Below are 20,445 nucleotides of genomic sequence, written 5' to 3'. Positions count from 1 at the left end.
ACACAAGTCCGTGAACACTCGTTTTTTAATAAATAATCCACGCTTGCCAAAAACAGGTAGGGCAGGGCAAGGTAAAACAAATACCCATAAACAGCCCGAACACAGCGTAGGGACGCAGCCCAAAACACACTGCCACAAAACCCACAGGCAGAAGGGAAGAAAAAAAACCACCTGTTCCCCAGACGTACAACCTGACGAAAATAATCACGCACAAACACAGACATACCTTGCTAGATTAAATAACCCCCCCTACTAATAACTAAACCAAAACAGGTGCGTGCCTACCTAGACCTAACCAACAGAAAGTGAAACAAAAAGGATCGATGGCAGCTAGTAGGCCGGCGACGACGACCGCCGAGCGCCGCCCGGTCGAGGAGGGGCGCCACCATCCGTCGGTGTCGTGACATTATCACATGATGATGTGAATGTAGAGAAGCAATAGTACCCAATCAATAACACAATGTAAGTTAATGGGATGGTTCAACCAAATTACAAAACACAATGTACCGAAGGTTAACGGGATGGTTCACCCAAATTACAAAACACAATGTACTGTAGGTTAACGGGATGGTTCACCCAAATTACAAAACACAATGTGCTGTAGGTTAATGGGATGGTTCACCCAAATTACAAAACACAATGTACTGTAGGTTAATGGGATGGTTCACCCAAATTACAAAACACAATGTACTGTAGGTTAATGGGATGGTTCACCCAAATTACAAAACACAATGTACTGTAGGTTAATGGGATGGTTCACCCAAATTACAAAACACAATGTACTGTAGGTTAATGCCCTATATCAATCTGTGGACGAACATCTTCATTCCCTACTTCAGTGAATGATGATAGACTTGACAGTGAAGATTAAAAAGTATATTTGTTGTCACCTGCCTATTTAATTGTATTTTACCTGACTATTTAATTGTATTTGACCTACCCATTTAATAGTTTTTTACATACAGTTTGAAAAGCAGGACAGTCAGTCTGTGAAAAGTAAATTCTTCCTGTGCACTCGCTAATGATCAGATAGTGTCTGTGCATAGCCGTATGTGTACACTGCTACAGTACACACTGTCACCTATACAGATGCATTATAGCATATAATGCTAATTATAAGAATTATATTATAGCATAATGTGTGATATATTATACTGTATATCAGTAACACTTTATTTGGATAGTCTGGAGACTATCAGTAACATTTCAACTATCTACTAACCCTAACCCTAACTCTAACCCTAACCCTTATCCTAAACTTAAACTTAACCCTTACCCGTTATTCTAAACCTACCCTTAGCAATCAGTTGCTTATCAACAGATAGTTTGTTGATAGTATGACCATTTGTAGAGCATCTACAGATGGACTATCTAGACACCTGCTTATCGAACGACAAAAAACAGCCCCAGACAATTATTCCTTCTCCACCAAACTTTACTGTTGGCACTATGCATTGGGGCAGGTAGCATTCTCCTGGCATTCGCCAAACCCAGTTTCGGCCATCAGACTGCCAGATGGTGAAGCGTGATTTATCACTCCAGAGAATGCATTTCCACTGCTCCGGAGTCCAATGGGGGCACGCTTCACACAACTCCAGCTGGCACTTGGCAGTGCCCATGGTGATCTTAGGCTTGAGTGCGGCTGCTCGGTCATGGAAACACATTTCATGAAGCTCCCGTCGAACAGTTATTGTGCTGACCTTGCTTCCAGAGGCAGTTTGGAACTCGGTAGTGAGTGTTGCAACCGAGGACAGACGATTTGTACACGCTTCAGCACTTGGCGGTCCTGTTCTGTGAGCTTGTGTGGCCTACCACTTCGCGGCTGAACTGTTGTTGCTCCTACATGTTTCCACTTCACAATAACAGCAGTTACAGTTGGCCGGGGAAGCTCTAGCAGGGCAGAAATTGTACGAACTGACTTGTTGGAAAGGTGGCATCCTATGACTGTGCCATGTTGAAAGTAATTGAGCTCTTCAGTAAGGCCATTCTACTGCCAGTGTTTGTCTATGGAGATTGCATGGCTGTGTGCTCGATTTTATACACCTGTCAGCAACGGATGTGGCTGAAATAGCCGAATTCACTAATTTGAAGGGGTGTCCACATACATTTGTATATATAGTGTATATCATAGATTATATAATTATAGCATATAGAATTATATATTCCTGTATATTGATGGACATCCTTAGTTACTAATCACTGAATCAGTCTGACAGTGACTTTGGTATAAAGGAATGTCCCATTCACACACAGAACAGAGCAGACCTGCCCCAGTTTAGGTCACTGTTTTTTCTCCATTCAATGCTTCATCTAACCTGTTGTAATGAAGACAGCTGTGACGTGTGTTGCTTTCTGTTCTCCAGCAAGGTGCCAGGCCATCATCTGTATGACTACACCGGCATGTAGGATCAATAGAACAGCAACGGTATGCTGTCTTCATCAGGCAAGCCATGGATATAGCTAGGAAAGTTTTCTAAATATAGAAGGCCGCCTTCTTGATATTAGTGGAATGTACCTACAGTACATCGTAGTTGATGTTTCTCAGTAAACTCATTCTGTCAAACAAAAAAATATTTTTTTTCTCACAATTTATTAAAATGTTATAATGGTTCACAATCATCAATCATATAATATACACATTTACATCTGTCACAGGAAACCAAGTCATGCCCTGTCATATATTATAATTTCTACCTATGTACATATGTTACACGTAGGACTCTGCCTGCATACTGCTTCATCTTCATCTTCACCGCTGAGTGTAAGAGGCGGTTTTATACCAACACCTAGACTGAAATCTGATTTTAATATTTGTCCTCCTTTGCTTTTACACAATACAGCTTGGTCAGCGTTGTACAGCACCAGCCCTGTGGCAGCCATCCATCCACACAGAGCACAGTCGCATTCAGTTGGGTGCAAGATTACAGAACAATCAGATAGAAATACATCACATCCAACAAACATCATTCTCTGTCATGTAGAATGGTGTGAGCTCTATACAAGACATTTCTATCTGTGAGGGTTGCAACGTTGTGCCCTCCTGAATGAGACCCACTGCTGCTCCGCGTCAGCCATTTTGGTTTAACACAGTCACCCCCCGTCCAGCTCAATGGCAGCCGCAGCTTCCTGCCACCATGTCATCATACTGCTTCAGCACCACATTCTCATCATCATCAAAATACAGCAGGTTGATGGAGAAGAGCTTGTCTGGTACGCAGCACGGCGTCTCAATGCCTTTAGTCAGCTTCAGAGCGTTGATGATAGACTGGACGGTGGCGTGGTTAGTGGGTCTCATGTTCTGGCCCAGAGGGAAGGGGCAGGAGCCCTTACAGTGGTAGGCATTGTACCCCCGAGGCGACACGATCCACCCGGACCAGCCAATCTCCTCGAAGTCCACGTAGAGTGGCAGGCGCTGGCACGTCATCTTCTCTACGTCCTCGTCATAGTCCAGGGAGCGGGCGCTGCGGTGGAAGCCTGGGGCGTTGGGGAGGTTGGGCAGGTCGGGCACAGCTGGGGTCTCATTGGGATCTGGATAGGGAAAATGTAGAGTTGGTTTTGGAAATGTGGTTCCATTTGAACTGAATACACGCTCAATTAAAATGATTTACTATTGATATTAGGTTCAACAGAAAAAATAGAGTAGTAATACTGATTAAAGTACAAATAAACGATGATGTATTATGACAGAGACTATCATGTTGTGTTAATACACCAGTAATACAGTAATAACACATTAATAATAACTCGATAGTGTGTTAGTAATACAGTAATAACACATTAATAATAACTCGATAGTGTGTTAGTAATACAGTAATAACACATTAATAATAACTCGATAGTGTGTTAGTAATACAGTAATAACACATTGATAATAACTCGATAGTGTGTTAGTAATACAGTAATAACACATTAATAATAACTCGATAGTGTGTTAGTAATACAGTAATAATACATTAATAATAACTCGATAGTGTGGTAGTAATACAGTAATAACACATTAATAATAACTCGATAGTGTGGTAGGCTACCTTTGACTGTATTATCCAGAGCGGCTGCACGGCGGCCATCGTCAGTGAACAGCACCAGCATGGGCTGCTTGCTTTTATGGTGGTTACGGCCTGAAGAAAAACGCACCACCTTCTTATCCATCTGGCTTCCTCCCAGGGTCTGCACTGTGACCAGAAGACCCATGTTATTGCCCTCAACAGCCATCCAGGACCGCACCTTTATAGGGAGAGAGTTATTTTGGGTTAGGGGTGGATGGACGAATGGATGGTGGACGGGTGGATGGATGGGATACTTACAGCTTGTGTAATGGTGAACACTTCCCAGCCAGTGGAGTGGACAGGGATCAGTCTGGAAGACAGCAGCTTCTTCCCCTGAGTAATGTTCATTTTGCTGCTATTCAGAAGCTGGTAGACACTGATCTGTAGGGAATGAATGGATACATCATTAGCTTTGCATAGATTACTTTTGAGGAGGTAAAGGACAGTTGAGTCTCTGCATGTCTGCCATATACATATATAAATGGGTCACATTGAGTTGTATACCTGACAGAAGTGATATCTGTTGAATGTCGCAGAAGCCTGAGGCCGCAGCTTGAAGAGATGGAGTTCCGCGGTTAGAACCTTCTCACTCCTGGCCACCATGGACAAGTTGAACAGGAACTCAATTTGTTCACTGTGCACTGTGTACGGGAAGGATAATACTTATTGTCAAAATGAGTACGCAAAAGTGCCCTGATAAACCTAATACGTGCCTAATATCATGCGTAAAATACTATTTATTTGTAAACATTGCATAAGGTGAATCACTGGCGGGTGCAATAGCGATACAGGTATAGGCCTAACCTAATATAACTTATCTATCGACAGGGTCGAGGTTAAAATATCAAAATATTACGTTTGTCGAAGAAGCTGCGCACTGTATTCCCCTCCAGAATGTAGGGGTCCTTGGTAACGCCGTCCACATCTGCGACAGTGTTGTACAGGTCGACCATGTACTGAGGCGGCTGCTTGTCGCCCCGGAGGAGAGGAGCGTCCTCCATCCCAAACACCTCCAGCAGTCTCTTGATAGCTACAGAACGTACTTCTTCAGACTCGTTCTCCGTGGAAAAGTGGCTTTCCAAATAATTTAGTGATGGTCTTGCAGTAGCCATGCTCACTAACGTGGCAATGGCAGTGATCATCGCAACAGGTAACATCTCAGAGATAAAGTAATGGTGCATGGTTCTTGTTGTGGGTCCTTGGAGCATCTATGTCTTGTTCTCTATCATGCAGCCGAAGTCCGAAGTTAGAGTGACTGGAGAGCTTTGGAAGTTCCAGGTTTTATATCAAATGCTCCAGCATTGGCTACAGTGTCCCTAAACCCTCGGACAACAGCCATAAAAGATGCTATTTAGTCGCAAATGTAAATCAACAATCAGCGAATGTAAAGCAAGGCTAATTGTGGTGTTAACAAGGTGTGATCCGATTGTAGATTTAATTAAAACGGTCTTCTCAACGTCTGACGAGAAAATCGCAATTAAACAACTTTTCCTTTGAATAATAACTTGTGACTTATAGATTAGATAAATAATATCACAACAAAATATTTTCATGGTATTTAGGGACAAATTAAAGCTTTCATTAGGATAGAAAATATCGAGAAAAATGTCAAACCTCTCTGAGGACAGCACAGCCAAGGATGTTTGCTCACCGTAGGAGGTTAACCGCTTTATAATGGATCCATTAATTTCGACAAATGGGTATAATTTGGTAACGACACCTACTTCTATGAACAGAAAGAAAAGTCCTCCTAGTTGAGGATGTTTCCATTTGAATCCTCTCTCGGCTTCATCGCACCTGGTCAAATACACCTCCAGTTATGGTCTCTATACTCCAGTTAAAATCATTGAACCCATCTCGAAATATGCAAATTTGTCATTCATTGGTGTGGATAAAATGAGGCTTAGGTGTACTCTCGTGGATTTAAGGGATACATTACAGTGGACTGTTTTCATTCTAACATGCAATTACGCGTTTTATATCCGGCCTGAAGCATTCTTGTAAAAATATCTTGAATCCACTTTTTGAGATTGCCAATCTTCTGTGGCAATAATGTAGTCTCACATGTTCAGCCGTTATCAACTTTACAAACCGTCTCCCCTCTCTTTTTTTATGCATAGGCTCTATTTACGGAACACACCTTCATACAAACAACACAATTAATATATAGTATTATCAATGTATTACCTACACAACGTATTTATAATTTATCACGAATGAGAGTTAGGATATAGGAAGCTACAATGTGAATATTTACGCACCAACGACTTAGTGCCTCTTACGTGTCTTTCATTTCATTACGCGTGGCTTTTTAGTAAATTGTGAGAAATTCACAGTCCTTTTAAGATGAAGAATTTGTAACCACTTGGGTGGTAGCAAACAATAAAATACCTTTCAAGAAACTCGTACCATGCACTCTCTAAAGAGAAGCCCTTCAAAATATATGTTCTGTCGTTTATTTACTACATATGACACGTAATCCCTAAAGCCATAACATTTCTTGAGGAAGAAAGGAGAGCCCATGTTACAAACTGAAACCGTTGTTTTACACAACTATTTACACACGTGTGCCCCTTCAAACAGATCTTGTCCGTCGAATGTTTTCCTCAGATCACTATTTAAATTGATCGATTACAATTTTGTTATATTATGTTTAAGCCCTAACTATTGTCATTTAAAATATCTAAATTATACTAGGATTATCTTACACACATATATATATATATATATATATATATATATATATATATATATATATATATATATAAAGGTGAAATATATATATATATTTGTATTTATTTTAAAATCAGGTAAATCAATGAAGAATCAATGACACAAACTCCTTGCCTCTTCAACAAATGTTTGACTGTACTAACCTACAATTCACATTGCTCATTATAATGCCTATGGAAACCATATTGTGCAGCATGCCAAAATGCTAATATAGACACATATATATAAACCATATTGTGCAGCATGCCAAAATGTTAATATAGACAAATATATATAAACCATATTGTGCAACATTCCAAAATGCTAATATAGACAAATATATATAAACCATATTGTGCAGCATGCCAAAATGCTAATATAGACAAATATATATAAACCATATTGTGCAACATGCCAAAATGCTAATATATTTGTCTATATTAGCATTTTGGCATGCTGCACAATATGGTTTCCATAGGCATTATAATGAGCAATGTGAATTGTAGGTTAGTACAGTCAAACATTTGTTGAAGAGGCAAGGAGTTTGTGTCATTGATTCTTCATTGATTTACCTGATTTTAAAATAAATACAAAAGAATATATATTTCACCTTTATTTAACCAGGTAGGCCAGTTGAGAACAAGTTGTCATTTACAACTGCGACCTGGCCAAGATAAAGCAAAGCAGTTCCACACACTGATGCCTGATTGCCAGTTGATTCATGGTTTTGGAATACATTTTATCTACTTTTTTAAAAACATTTTTTTACATATAACACAAGAATAGCTTCAGCAAAGGGTTGCATTCAGAGACATCTGTAAGCTGTGGTAGTATAGTAATAACTATTGACTCAACATAGGCCTAGACTGAAGCCTAGAACCAGGTAGAGCTGAAGGTCCTAAAACAAGTTGAAGATCTTAACCACAAAGACACTCCATGTATATCAGACAGATGGTAAAACTTCATTTAGCTTATCAAAGTGTCACTGCTGTCACGTCCTGGCCAGTAAAAGGGGTTATTTGTCATTGTAGTTGGTCAGGGCGTGGCAGGGGGTGTTTGTTTTGTGTTTTGTGTTTTTTTGTCTAGGGGATTTTGGTTCTAGTTTTCATTTTCTATGTTCCGTTTTCCAGGTTTGGCCGAGTGTGGTTTCCAATCAGAGGCAGGTGTCTTTCGTTGTCTCTGATTGGAAGCCATACTTAGGCAGCCTGTTTTCCTTTGGGTTTTGTGGGTGGTTGTTTCTAGTATAGTCTATGCACCTTACTGGACTGTTTTTGTCATTTGTTTTGTGTTGATTAAGTGTTTTCTTTAATAAATAAGAGGATGAGCACTTTACCCGCTGCGTTTTGGTCCCCCTTCAATGACGAGTGTTACAACTGCAGCCATATAAATACATTTTTACGGGGGTTGTTTCTGGACCGGATGTGGCAGACTTCTGCAAGACAGTCTTAGGGGATGGTGGTCAGTGTATTATCCAGTAGAGGACATCATACAGAGGACTGGGGGTGGTGGTCAGTGTATTATCCAGTAGAGGACATCATATAGAGGACTGGGGATGGTGGTCAGTGTATTCTCCAGTAGAGGACATCATACAGAGGACTGGGGATGGTGGTCAGTGTATTCTCCAGTAGAGGACATCATACAGAGGACTGGGGGTGGTGGTCAGTGTATTATCCAGTAGAGGACATCATATAGAGGACTGGGGATGGTGGTCAGTGTATTATCCAGTAGAGGACATCATATAGAGGATTGGGGATGGTGGTCAGTGTATTCTCCAGTAGAGGACATCATATAGAGGACTGGGGATGGTGGTCAGTGTATTATCCAGTAGAGGACATCATATAGAGGATTGGGGATGGTGGTCAGTGTATTCTCCAGTAGAGGACATCATATAGAGGACTGGGGATGGTGGTCAGTGTATTCTCCAGTAGAGGACATCATATAGAGGACTGGGGATGGTGGTCAGTGTATTCTCTAGTAGAGGACTGGTTCAGGACTGGCAGAGACAAGAGGAGCTGGAGAAGACTGTGCAGATCTGGCCATGCTGGTTGAGGAATACGTGGCTGTTGTAGCCCAGAGGGACACAGGATTTAGTGGGTCTCTCAGCCCACAGATGGCATACTTCTAAATCAGAGGGGCTCCTGCAATACAGAGTGAAACAAAGTTATAAGAAGGTGAAGTGCTGTTGTGAAAAACCATGCATTTAATCCATAACCAAATATATCCCAGAGACGTCTAGGTCTGTGTTGTGCTGCACGATATCCAAGAGTAAACACATTTCTCAAACATACACATCAAACCTGTTCACCAGAAATAATATAGGCCTTCACGCAATATAAGTGTATCACTACAATATATGCAACAATCACAAGCTGAGGACACTTGGAGGAAGTGTGAAGAAGAAACCACACCAAACAAGTGGTATTTAAACAACAGCAGCCTAACTTTATGGGTGTAGCAAAGTGTTAGAGCTAACAGCTTGCAGGCAGTTGTTATGAGAGAGGAGATGGGAGGCAGGAGGAGGAGAGCTGGAGTGCTGCAGGGAGGAGGAGGAGGAGAGGAGAGCTGGGGTACTGAAGGGAGGAAGAGGAGGAGGAGAGCTGGGGAGCTGCAGGGAGGAGGAGGAGGAGGAGAGGAGAGCTGGGGTACTGAAGGGAGGAAGAGGAGGAGGAGGGCTGGGGAGCTGCAGGGAGGAGGAGGAGGAGAGAGCTGGGGTGCTGCAAGGAGGAGGAGGAGGAGGAGAGGAGAGCTGGGGTACTGAAGGGAGGAAGAGGAGGAGGAGAGCTGGGGTACTGTAGGGAGGAGGAGGAGAGGAGAGCTGGGGAGCTGCAGGGAGGAAGAGGAGGAGGAGAGCTGGGGTGTGGGAGGGAGGAAGAGGAGGAGAAGAGCGGGGGTGATGCAGGGAGAAAGTGGAGGAGGAGAGAGCTGGGGTGCTGCAGGGAGGAAAAGGAGGAGGAGAGGAGAACTGGGGTGCTGCAGGGAGGAAGAGGAGGAGGAGAGCTGGGGAGCTGCAGGGAGGAAGAGGAGGAGGAGAGGAGAACTGGGGTGCTGCAGGGAGGAAGAGGAGGAGGAGAGCTGGGGAGCTGCAGGGAGGAAGAGGAGGAGGAGAGGAGAGCTGGGGTACTGAAGGGAGGAAGAGGAGGAGGAGAGGAGAGAAGGGGTGCTGAAGGGAGGAAGAGGAGGAGGAGAGGAGAGAAGGGGTGCTGCAGGGAGGAAAAGGAGGAGGAGAGGAGAACTGGGGTGCTGCAGGGAGGAAGAGGAGGAGAGGAGAACTGGGGTGCTGCAGGGAGGAAGAGGAGGAGGAGAGCTGGGGAGCTGCAGGGAGGAAGAGGAGGAGGAGAGGAGAACTGGGGTGCTGCAGGGAGGAAGAAGAGGAGGACAGCTGGGGAGCTCCAGGGAGGAAGAGGAGGAGGAGAGGAGAGCTGGGGTACTGAAGGGAGGAAGAGGAGGAGGACAGCTGGGGAGCTGCAGGGAGGAAGAGGAGGAGGAGAGGAGAGCTGGGGTACTGAAGGGAGGAAGAGGAGGAGGAGAGGAGAGCTGGGGTACTGAAGGGAGGAAGAGGAGGAGGAGAGGAGAGAAGGGGTGCTGAAGGGAGGAAGAGGAGGAGGAGAGGAGAGAAGGGGTGCTGAAGGGAGGAAGAGAAGGAGGAGAGGAGAGCTGGGGTACTGAAGGGAGGAAGAGGAGGAGGAGAGGAGAACTGGGGTGCTGAAGGGAGGAAGAGGAGGAGGAGAGGAGAGAAGGGGTGCTGAAGGGAGGAAGAGGAGGAGGAGAGGAGAGAAGGGGTGCTGAAGGGAGGAAGAGAAGGAGGAGAGGAGAGCTGGGGTACTGAAGGGAGGAAGAGGAGGAGGAGAGGAGAACTGGGGTGCTGAAGGGAGGAAGAGGAGGAGGAGAGGAGAACTGGGGTGCTGAAGGGAGGAAGAGGAGGAGGAGAGGAGAGAAGGGGTGCTGAAGGGAGGAAGAGGAGGAGGAGAGGAGAGAAGGGGTACTGTAGGGAGGAAGAGAAGGAGGAGAGCTGGGGTACTGTAGGGAGGAAGAGGAGGAGAGGAGAGCTGGGGTACTGTAGGGAGGAAGAGGAGGAGGAGAGCTGGGGTACTGTAGGGAGGAAGGGTGGGAGGGAGCAGCTGTGTTCTAGTTTACCTGAGAAGACAGCGGTTTCCTGTGGTGCAGCCTCATCTGCCCACATCTATTTCCTGTTGAGACATTAGCAACACAGAGAAAAGGCCATCTATTATCTACTTCACTTGCTTTGGCAATGTTAACATATGTTTCCCATGCCAATAAAGCCCCTTGAATTGAATTGAAAAGTCCATCAGCAATCAGCTCACCACAGGCCAGCCCACCAGCAGGGAGATCTACTAAACGTGATTTGACACCTGCAGGGTCCATTTGTGTTTGCTCTCCTCACACCTTTTGTGAGAGTGGGTGGCAGACAGCTTTATAAGCTCAAACACTCAGACAGACACAGGAGTTAGATGAGTTAAATACTCTAACGACATGCAGCTGTCTTTCTTCTCTTTCTACGTTCACATTTAAAAAATATATATATATATTTATTTTAACCTTTATTTAACTAGGCAAGTCAGTTAAGAACAAATTCTTATTTACAATGGCGGCCTACCCCGTTCAAACCCGGACCAATTGTGCACTGCCCTATGGGACTCCCAATCATGGCCGGATGTGATACAGCCTGGATTCAAACCAAGGACTGTAGTACCGCCTCTTGCACTGAGATGCAGTGCCTTAGACCACTGCGCCACTCGGGAGCCCTCAAATTGTATTTGTCACATGCGCCGAATAAAACAGGTGTAGACCTTACAGTGAAATGCTTACTTACAAGCCCTTAACTAACAATGCAGTTAAGAAAAATAACAGTAGCTAGACTATATACAGGGGGTACCGGTACAGAGTCCATGTGTGGGGGCACAGGTTAGTCAAGATAATTGAGGTAATATGTACATGTAGGTAGAGGTAAAGTGACTATGCATAGATAATAAACAGAGAGTAGCAGCAGCGTAAAAGAGAGGGGTGGGGGCCAATGCAAATAGTCTGGGTTGCCATTTGATTAGCTGTTCACGAGTCTTATGGCTTGGGGGTAGAAGCTGTTCAGAACCTTTTGGACCTAGACTCGACCCTCTGGTACTGCTTGCTGTGCGGTAGCCGAGAGAACAGTCTATGACTAGGTTGGTTGGAGTCTTTGACCATTTTTAGGGCCTTCCTCTGACACATTATTGCTTAACATGAAACACAGTGTAAAATCTATAGAATGGAATATTACATTTTACTTCAACAAGTTGTAGGTAAACACTCTTGTTCTCTCTCATCCCTGTGTAAGCTTGCAGATATGTAACCATGAGTAATGTTTTATTTCATTTTCTCCTAAACCAAGACATAGTCTGTTTAAATCCCTCCAGTCGAACATCATAAAGACAGTGATTACAATCATTTCCATATTCAACCAAACTCACTGAAGTCATGGCCAGTCCATACAGTATCTCCCTGCCAAGAAGATAGACCGTGTGATAAAGCCATTCCAACATTCAGTATAACCTGTGTTGGCTTATGTGTATAAAGAGAACACAACACAACACCTAACCTTCACATCCTATAGCGTTTCACGCCTGCTGTATCTGTCTGTCTGTGTGGTGCCAACCAGTAGGGAGTGGATTGGATTGGATGTGCGGGGGAAACGGATCTATAAGCTTTGACTTCCAGATGGAATCTCTAACTTCCTCTACTTTCTTATCACTCATATGAATTAGATCAGGCTAGGGGCTGGATTGGACCGTAGCGCCCGAAGATCTGCAATTGTAGCGCGCTTGAAATGTAAAGGTGATTTCCAATTGAGCTGACATAGACAGCGTTTACCGCGAATGGATCCTCTGCGAACGTGGAAACATTGTCTTTACATGCAATGCTGATCTTTTGAGCTACTGATTTAATTCAGCCCTAGAGCTAATTACAGTCCTTTAGTCCAGGTCTTTAAAGTTTATTATTAAAATTAGGGCAAAGTAGAGAGGCAACATATGTTCTCAGGGAGGCAACGGATAAGAGAAAATAGTGGCGGTTTTACTGGGGTTTCTCTTTGCTATTTTTGGAGATCATTATTAAAATTATCCAAGATTCAGAGAGACAGAAACACAGGACACTGTCTGCAACGTGAACTCACCTTGAGTTTCTCCTCTTTGACTCCGTCGTCATCGTAGACTATTTCATAGTAGTACTCTATGTAAGGAACTCTGAAGGAGCTCTCATTCAGCTCACAAGTCTCCACTGTCTGGATCAGGTCTCCCTTGTTAGTGTTACGCCCTGACCTTAGAGATCTTTTTATTCTCTATTTTTGGTTAGGTCAGGGTGTGACTAGGGTGGGTAATCTAGATGTTATATTTCTATGTTGGCCTGATATGGTTCCCAATCAGAGGCAGCTGTCTATCGTTGTCTCTGATTGGGGATCATATTTAGGCAGCTTTTTCCCGCCTGTTGTTTGTGGGATCTTATTTTGAGTTAGTGCATGTTGCACCTCTGTCGTCACGGTTTGTTATTTTGTTTATAGTTTATTGTATGTCTTGCGAAGTTTCACATATTAATAAAGATGTGGAACGATTCTCACGCTGCACCTTGGTCCTTCTCTACACACAATCGTAACAGAAGATCCCACCAAAAACGGACCAAGCAGCGTGGCCAGGATGAGTGGACATGGGAGGAAATCCTGAATGGAGAAGGGCCCTGGACGCGGAGTGGAGAGTATCGCCGTTCAAGGGAGGAGATGGAGGCAGCAAGAGAGGAACGGCGGCGACATGAAGAATTAGAACAACAACGGAAGCCCGAGAGGCAGCTCTAAAATATTTTTTTTTGGGGGGGGCACATGGGGAGATTGGTCAGGGTTTAAACCTGAGCCAACTCCCCGTGGGGAGCGTGTGACCGGTCAGGCACCGTGTTATGCGGTGATGAGCACTGTATCTCCAGTGCGCATTCACAGCCTGGTGCGCTCGTTGCTGGCTCCCCGCATTTGCTGGGCTAGAGTGGGCATTCAGCCAGGACGGGTGGTGCCGGCTCAGCGCTCCTGGTCTCCAGTACGTCTCCTCGGTCCAGGATATCCTGCGCCGGCTCCACGCACTGTGTCGCCAGTACGCCTTCACAGCCCAGTGCGTCCTGTGCCAGCGCCCCGCACTAGCCGGGCTAAAGTGAGCATCCAGCCAGGACGGGTTGTGCCAGCTCTATGCTCCAGTGCGCCTCCACGGCCCAGTATATCCTGTGCCTGCTCCACGCACCCAGCCTCCAGTGCGTCTCTCCAGCCTGGTACGCCCTGTGACTGCTCCATGCACCCGGCCTCCAGTGCGTCTCTCTAGCCTGGTACGCCCTGTGCCTGCTCAACGCACCCGGCCTCCAGTGCGTCTCTCCAGCCTGGTACGCCCTGTGCCTGCTCCACGCACCCGGCCTCCAGTACGTCTCTCCAGCCTGGTACGCCCTGTGCCTGCTCCTCACACTCTTCCTGAAGTGCGTGTCCCCAGTCAGGGATGTCCTGTGCCTGCTCCCCGCACTCGCCCTGAGGTGCGTGTCACCAGTCTGGTGCCACCTGTCCCGGCTCCACGCACCAGGCATCCGGCGACAGTTCCCAGTCCAGAGCTTCTGGCGACAGTTCCCAGTCCAGAGCTTCCGGCGACGGTTCCCGGTCCAAAGCTTCCGGCAACAGTTCCCGGTCCAGAGCTTCCGGCGACAGTTCCCAGTCCAGAGGTTCCGGCGACGGTTCCCAGTCCAGAGCTTCCGGCGACGGTTCCCGGTCCAGAGCTTCCGGCGACGGTTCCCGGTCCAGAGCTTTCGGCGACAGTTCCCCATTCAGAGCTTCCGGCGACGGTTCCCCGTCCAGACCTTCTGGCGACGGTTCCCAGTCCAGAGCTTCCGGCGACAGTTCCCAGTCCAGAGCTTCCGGCGACAGTTCCCAGTCCAGAGCTTCCGGCGACGTTTCACAGTCCGGAACCCCCTGAGACGGCTTACAGTCTGGAACCTCCTGAGACGGCTTACAGTCCGTAACCTCCTGAGATGGCTTACAGTCCGGAACCTCCTGAGACGGTCCACAGTCCGGAACCTCCAGCGACGATCCACGGCCCGAAGCCTCCAGCGACGATCCACGGCCCGGAGCCTCCAGCGACGGTCGGCGGTCTGGAGCCTCCAGCGACGGTCCGGAGCCTCCAGCGACGGTCGGCGGTCCAGAGCCTCCAGCGGGGGTTCCCAGTCCGGAACCTTCTGCGGCGATCTACGGTCCGGAGTCCCTGGCGATGATCCACGTTCCGGAGTCCCCGGCGACGATCCACGGTCCGGAGTCTCCGGCGATGATCCACGGTCCAGGTCCCCCGGCGACGATCCACGGTCCGGAGCTTCCGGCGACGATCCTTGAACCAGAGTCGCCACTGAAGATGGCGGATCCGCGAGCGGAGCAGGGTCTACGTCCCGCACCGGAGCCGCCACCGAGGCTAGATGCCCACCCGGACCCTCCCCTATAGAGTCAGGTTTTGCGGCCGGAGTCCGCACTTTTGGGGGGGGTACTGTCACGCCCTGACCTTAGATCTTTTTATTCTCTATTTTTGGTTAGGTCAGGGTGTGACTAGGGTGGGTGATCTAGATGTTATATTTCTATGTTGGCCTGATATGGTTCCCAATCAGAGACAGCTATCTATTGTTGTCTCTGATTGGGGATCATATTTAGGCAGCTTTTTCCCACTTGTAGTTTGTGGGATCTTATTTTGAGTTAGTGCATGTTGCACCTCTGTCGTCACGGTTTGTTATTTTGTTTATAGTTTATTGTATGTCTTGCGAAGTTTCACATATTAATAAAGATGTGGAACGATACTCACGCTGCGCCTTGGTCCTTCTCTACACACAATCGTGACAGTTAGGGGCCTCCACCAGGGCAGAGTCAAACTCAATGGGCACGCAGGAGAACCCATCTGAGAAAGATACATTATAATATAGCAATATATCATACTGTCACTTTTGGCAGACACTTTTATCCAATGCGACTTACTGTCATACCTGCATACATTTTACGTATGGTGGTGCTGGGGTATTATGTATTCAATTAGGATGTTATTAATTATTACATTATTATGGTTGCTTATGACCAGTGACATTATGGCTGCTTATGACCAGTGACATTATGGCTGCTTATGACCAGTGACATTATGGCTGCTTATGACCAGTGACATTATGGCTGCTTATGACCAGTGACTTTATAGCTGCTTATGACCAGTGACTTTATGGCTGCTTATGACCAGTGACATTATGGCTTTTTATGACCAGTGACTTTATGGCTGCTTATGACCAGTGACTTTATGGCTGCTTATGACCAGTGACATTATGGCTGCTTATAACCAGTGACTTTATAGCTGCTTATGATCAGTGACTTTATGGCAGCTTATGACCAGTGACATTCTGAACATGGTAATGTATCATGATACTCAGTTGACCTATTTCGTGTATTTTGAGTCCATTCACGTGACAAGACAATAGGTTCTATTGGGCCCTATAGCCTCTGTGGCTACAATTTAATTATCAGTGTGCACATAAATTCGAGATGTGAATAATGATTGATTGACATTAACTCAATGAACGATTGTTGAGACTGCAATAAGTTATATGACATAAATAAAATAACAATTTAGAACAAATGTATAACACATAAAATATAAATGATAAAATGTTCAGTTTCAGACTACAGGTAAATCCATGAAAATTGTGACACTTTTGTGCGCACATTTTTACAAATTGAACCTTTTTACTCAAATCTCCCATTGACATCAGTGCATGTTTAAACAAATTGAATGTTTTTGTACACTCTTTCCAAATGTTTTGGGACGGATACACACCTGGCGAACCTTTCGAACAGGAACAGCTTCCCACATCAATGACCGTCTCGTATGGCGTCTCAAAGAAGTACGTCTTGAGCGCGGAAACCCGGGCACATTGTGTCAGTCTGTTTTCACAATGGCATTCCTCTATGACCCCCCCCCCCCCCTCCCCTAGGGGACCCTGGAACAGCAGCGCCCTGTCCACTCTCACCCCGGTCGGCTCACAGTTATGGTTCACCCCGCAGGATGGAAACTGGCCAGAAGTCTCGGCACTGGTTGGAGTGGAAGGTTCGCGCACTCTCACCTTTTAAAAAGAAAACAAAGACAAGAGACGTCATTAATCTGGGACTAGTTTGATATTTATACATAGATCTGGAACGAATATGTATGTTTCCGAATGGAATAGCAAATGTTTTTGTTATTTATTCATAAAATTCACAAATTAGTAGACCTTTATTCTTTACTGATAGTGATGAATTTGGAGCGCTCTCTTGTGGTCGTTTTAGGAACTGCTCACGTACTTTTTTGCTCCTGAGGTATTCCAGTATGGAGGAGTGTTTGGTCTGCTGTGATCCTCCATCCTCGTGTGATGTCCTGCTGGGTTCTCCCCCACAACGTGACCTGCACACCCCCACATCCATGCTCACAGGGCGACCAGACATGTCTGAAGACACAAGGTAAACAATGAGTTCATTACAACAATACACATTATCCATGATATTTTTTTCCCATCACTATGCCCCCAAATGTCTCCCCCCCCCCCCCCCCCCTTCGCCAAATCTCGAAGCCCCTTAAAAGTCTGCATGGAAACATTCATCATGCACCAGTACACATACAGTTACAGTGTTTCATTCCATACAGTGTTTCATTCTATATAGTGTTTCATTCTATGTAGTGTTTCATTCCATATAGTGTTTCATTTCATATAGTGTTTCATTCCATACAGTGTTTCATTCTATGTAGTGTTTCATTCTATACAGTGTTTCATTCTATGTAGTGTTTCATTCTATGTAGTGTTTCATTCCATATAGTGTTTCATTCCATATAGTGTTTCATTCCATACAGTGTTTCATTCCATATAGTGTTTCATTCTATGTAGTGTTTCATTCTATACAGTGTTTCATTCTTTACAGTGTTTCATTCTATACATTGTTTCATTCTATGTAGTGTTTCATTCTATGTAGTGTTTCATTCTATACAGTGTTTCATTCTATGTAGTGTTTCATTTTATGTAGTGTTTCATTCTATACAGTGTTTCATTCTATACAGTGTTTCATTCTATATAGCGTTTCATTCTATATAGTGTTTCATTCTATGTAGTGTTTCATTCTATACAGTGTTTCATTCTAAACAGTGTTTCATTCTATATAGTGTTTCATTCTATGTAGTGTTTCATTCTATACAGTGTTTCATTCTAAACAGTGTTTCATTCTATACAGTGTTTCATTCTATACAGTGTTTCATTCCATATAGCGTTTCATTCTATATAGTGTTTCATTCTATGTAGTGTTTCATTCTATACAGTGTTTCATTCTAAACAGTGTTTCATTCTATATAGTGTTTCATTCTATGTAGTGTTTCATTCTATACAGTGTTTCATTCTATACAGTGTTTCATTCTATGTAGCGTTTCATTCTATACAGTGTTTCATTCTATATAGCGTTTCATTCTACATAGCGTTTCATTCTATATAGTGTTTCATTCTATGTAGTGTTTCATTCTATATAGCGGTTCATTTTATACAGTGTTTTGTTCTATACAGTGTTTCATTTTATATCGTGTTTCATTCTATATAGTGTTTCATTCTATACAGTGTTTCATTTGATTTCGTGTTTCAATCTATATAGCGTTTCATTTTATATAGTGTTTAATTCTATACAGCGTTTCATTTTATTTCGTGTTTCATTCTATACAGCGTTTCATTTTATATTGTGTTTCATTCTATATAGTGTTTTGTTCTTTATAGCTGTCACGTCCTGACCATAGAAAGCTGTTATTTTCTATGGTAGAGTAGGTCAGGGCGTGACAGGTTGTTTTCTAGTTTCGATTTTCTATGTTATGTTCTAGTTTTGTATTTCTATGTTGGGCTTTGTTTGGGATGATCTCCAATTAGAGGCAGCTGGTCATCATTGTCTCTAATTGGAGATCATACTTAAGTAGGTGTTTTTCCCACCTGGGTTTGTGGGAGATTGATTTTGAGTAAGTGCATGTTGTAACTCTTCGTCACGGTTTGGTTTGTTAATTCAGTTTATTTTGTATGTATTGCATAGTTTCACAGTTTAATAAAGAAAATGTGGAACGATACACGCTGCGCTTTGGTCCGCTCCTTCATCCTACGACAACCATGACAATAGTGTTTCATTCTATGTAGTGTTTCATTCTATGTAGTGTTTCATTCTATATAGTGTTTCATTCTATGTAGTGTTTCATTCTATATAGTGTTTCATTCTATGTAGTGTTTCATTCTATATAGTGTTTCATTCTATATAGTGTTTCATTCTATGTAGTGTTTCAATCTATGTAGTCTTTCATTCTATGTAGTGTTTCAATCTATGTAGTGTTTCATTCTATGTAGTGTTTCAATCTATGTAGTGTTTCAATCTATGTAGTGTTTCATTCTATGTAGTGTTTCAATCTATGTAGTGTTTCAATCTATGTAGTGTTTCATGCCCTCGCATGATGCTTTACCTTTATTGCTGTCCCCGTTACTGCTGTCCCCGTTACTGCTTTACTGTTACTGCTGTCCCCATTACTGCTGTCCCCATTACTGCTGTCCCCATGGTGCTTTACTGTTACTGCTGTCCCCATGGTGCTTTACTGTTACTGCTGTCCCCATGGTGCTTTACCGTTACTGCTGTCCCCATTACTGCTGTCCCCATTACTGCTTTACTGTTACTGCTGTCCCCGTTACTGCTGTTCCCGTTACTGCTTTACTGTTACTGCTGTCCCCATTACTGCTGTCCCCGTTACTGCTTTACTGTTACTGCTGTCCCCGTTACTGCTGTCCCCGTTACTGCTGTCCCCATGGTGCTTTACCGTTACTGCTGTCCCCATTACTGCTGTCCCCATTACTGCTGTCCCCATGGTGCTTTACCATTACTGCTGTCTCCATTACTGCTGTCCCCATGGTGCTTTACCATTACTGCTGTCTCTGTTACTGCTGTCCCCATTACTGCTGTCCCCATGGTGCTTTACCATTACTGCTGTCTCCGTTACTGCTGTCCCCATGGTGCTTTACCGTTACTGCTGTCCCCATTACTGCTGTCCCCATGGTGCTTTACCATTACTGCTGTCTCCATTACTGCTGTCCCCATGGTGCTTTACCATTACTGCTGTCTCTGTTACTGCTGTCCCCATTACTGCTGTCCCCATGGTGCTTTACCATTACTGCTGTCCCCATTACTGCTGTCCCCATGGTGCTTTACCATTACTGCTGTCTCCATTACTGCTGTCCCCATGGTGCTTTACCGTTACTGCTGTCCCCATTACTGCTGTCCCCATTACTGCTGTCCCCATGGTGCTTTACCATTACTGCTGTCTCCATTACTGCTGTCCCCATGGTGCTTTACCATTACTGCTGTCTCCGTTACTGCTTTACTGTTACTGCTGTCCCCATGTTGCTTTACTGTTACTGCTGTCCCCATTACTGCTGTCCCCATGGTGCTTTACCATTACTGCTGTCTCCGTTACTGCTTTACTGTTACTGCTGTCCCCATGTTGCTTTACTGTTACTGCTGTCCCCATTACTGCTGTCCCCATGGCGCTTTACTGTTACTGCTGTCCCCGTTACTGCTGTCCCCATTACTGCTTTACTGTTACTGCTGTCCCCGTTACTGCTGTCCCCGTTA

The 20,445-nt window shown here is 44.7% G+C and overlaps 1 protein-coding gene and 1 long non-coding RNA gene across 2 annotated transcripts; both read right to left on the bottom strand.

The window, feature by feature from the left end:
• Positions 1-2,587: 2,587 nt before the first annotated feature.
• On the bottom strand, positions 2,588-6,708 carry LOC106569623 (bone morphogenetic protein 2-like). Its single transcript, XM_045694448.2, has 5 exons — positions 4,903-6,708; positions 4,551-4,687; positions 4,305-4,427; positions 4,029-4,224; positions 2,588-3,528 (listed from the first exon to the last, which is right to left on the bottom strand). The coding sequence occupies exons 1-5, from the start codon at positions 5,252-5,254 to the stop codon at positions 3,107-3,109; spliced, it is 1,230 nt and encodes a 409-aa protein (XP_045550404.1). The 5' UTR covers positions 5,255-6,708; the 3' UTR covers positions 2,588-3,106.
• Positions 6,709-7,335: 627 nt separating this feature from the next.
• LOC106569624 (uncharacterized) lies at positions 7,336-16,751 on the bottom strand. Its single transcript, XR_001320521.3, has 3 exons — positions 16,616-16,751; positions 10,893-10,945; positions 7,336-8,896 (listed from the first exon to the last, which is right to left on the bottom strand). It is a non-coding gene; the product is annotated as an uncharacterized LOC106569624 (long non-coding RNA).
• Positions 16,752-20,445: the final 3,694 nt, after the last annotated feature.

This window comes from Salmo salar, chromosome 14 (assembly GCF_965601325.2).
Source record: "Salmo salar chromosome 14, fSalSal1, whole genome shotgun sequence".
Classification (NCBI taxonomy): Eukaryota; Metazoa; Chordata; class Actinopteri; order Salmoniformes; family Salmonidae; genus Salmo; species Salmo salar.
The sequence above is the reverse complement of the archived record's forward strand: the minus strand, read 5'-3'. Positions and strand labels throughout refer to the sequence as shown.

What these genes read in the sequence shown, in the direction of transcription:
- LOC106569623 (XM_045694448.2), bottom strand. Translation starts at nt 5,254, where the DNA reads ATGCTCCAAGGACCCACAACAAGAACCATGCACCATTACTTTATCTCT. An exon ending in GCGCAGCTTCTTCGACAAAC is followed by an intron (nt 4,688 to 4,902) that starts GTAATATTTTGA and finishes TCCCGTACACAG; the next exon opens with TGCACAGTGAACAAATTGAG. An exon ending in ACAGATATCACTTCTGTCAG is followed by an intron (nt 4,428 to 4,550) that starts GTATACAACTCA and finishes CATTCCCTACAG; the next exon opens with ATCAGTGTCTACCAGCTTCT.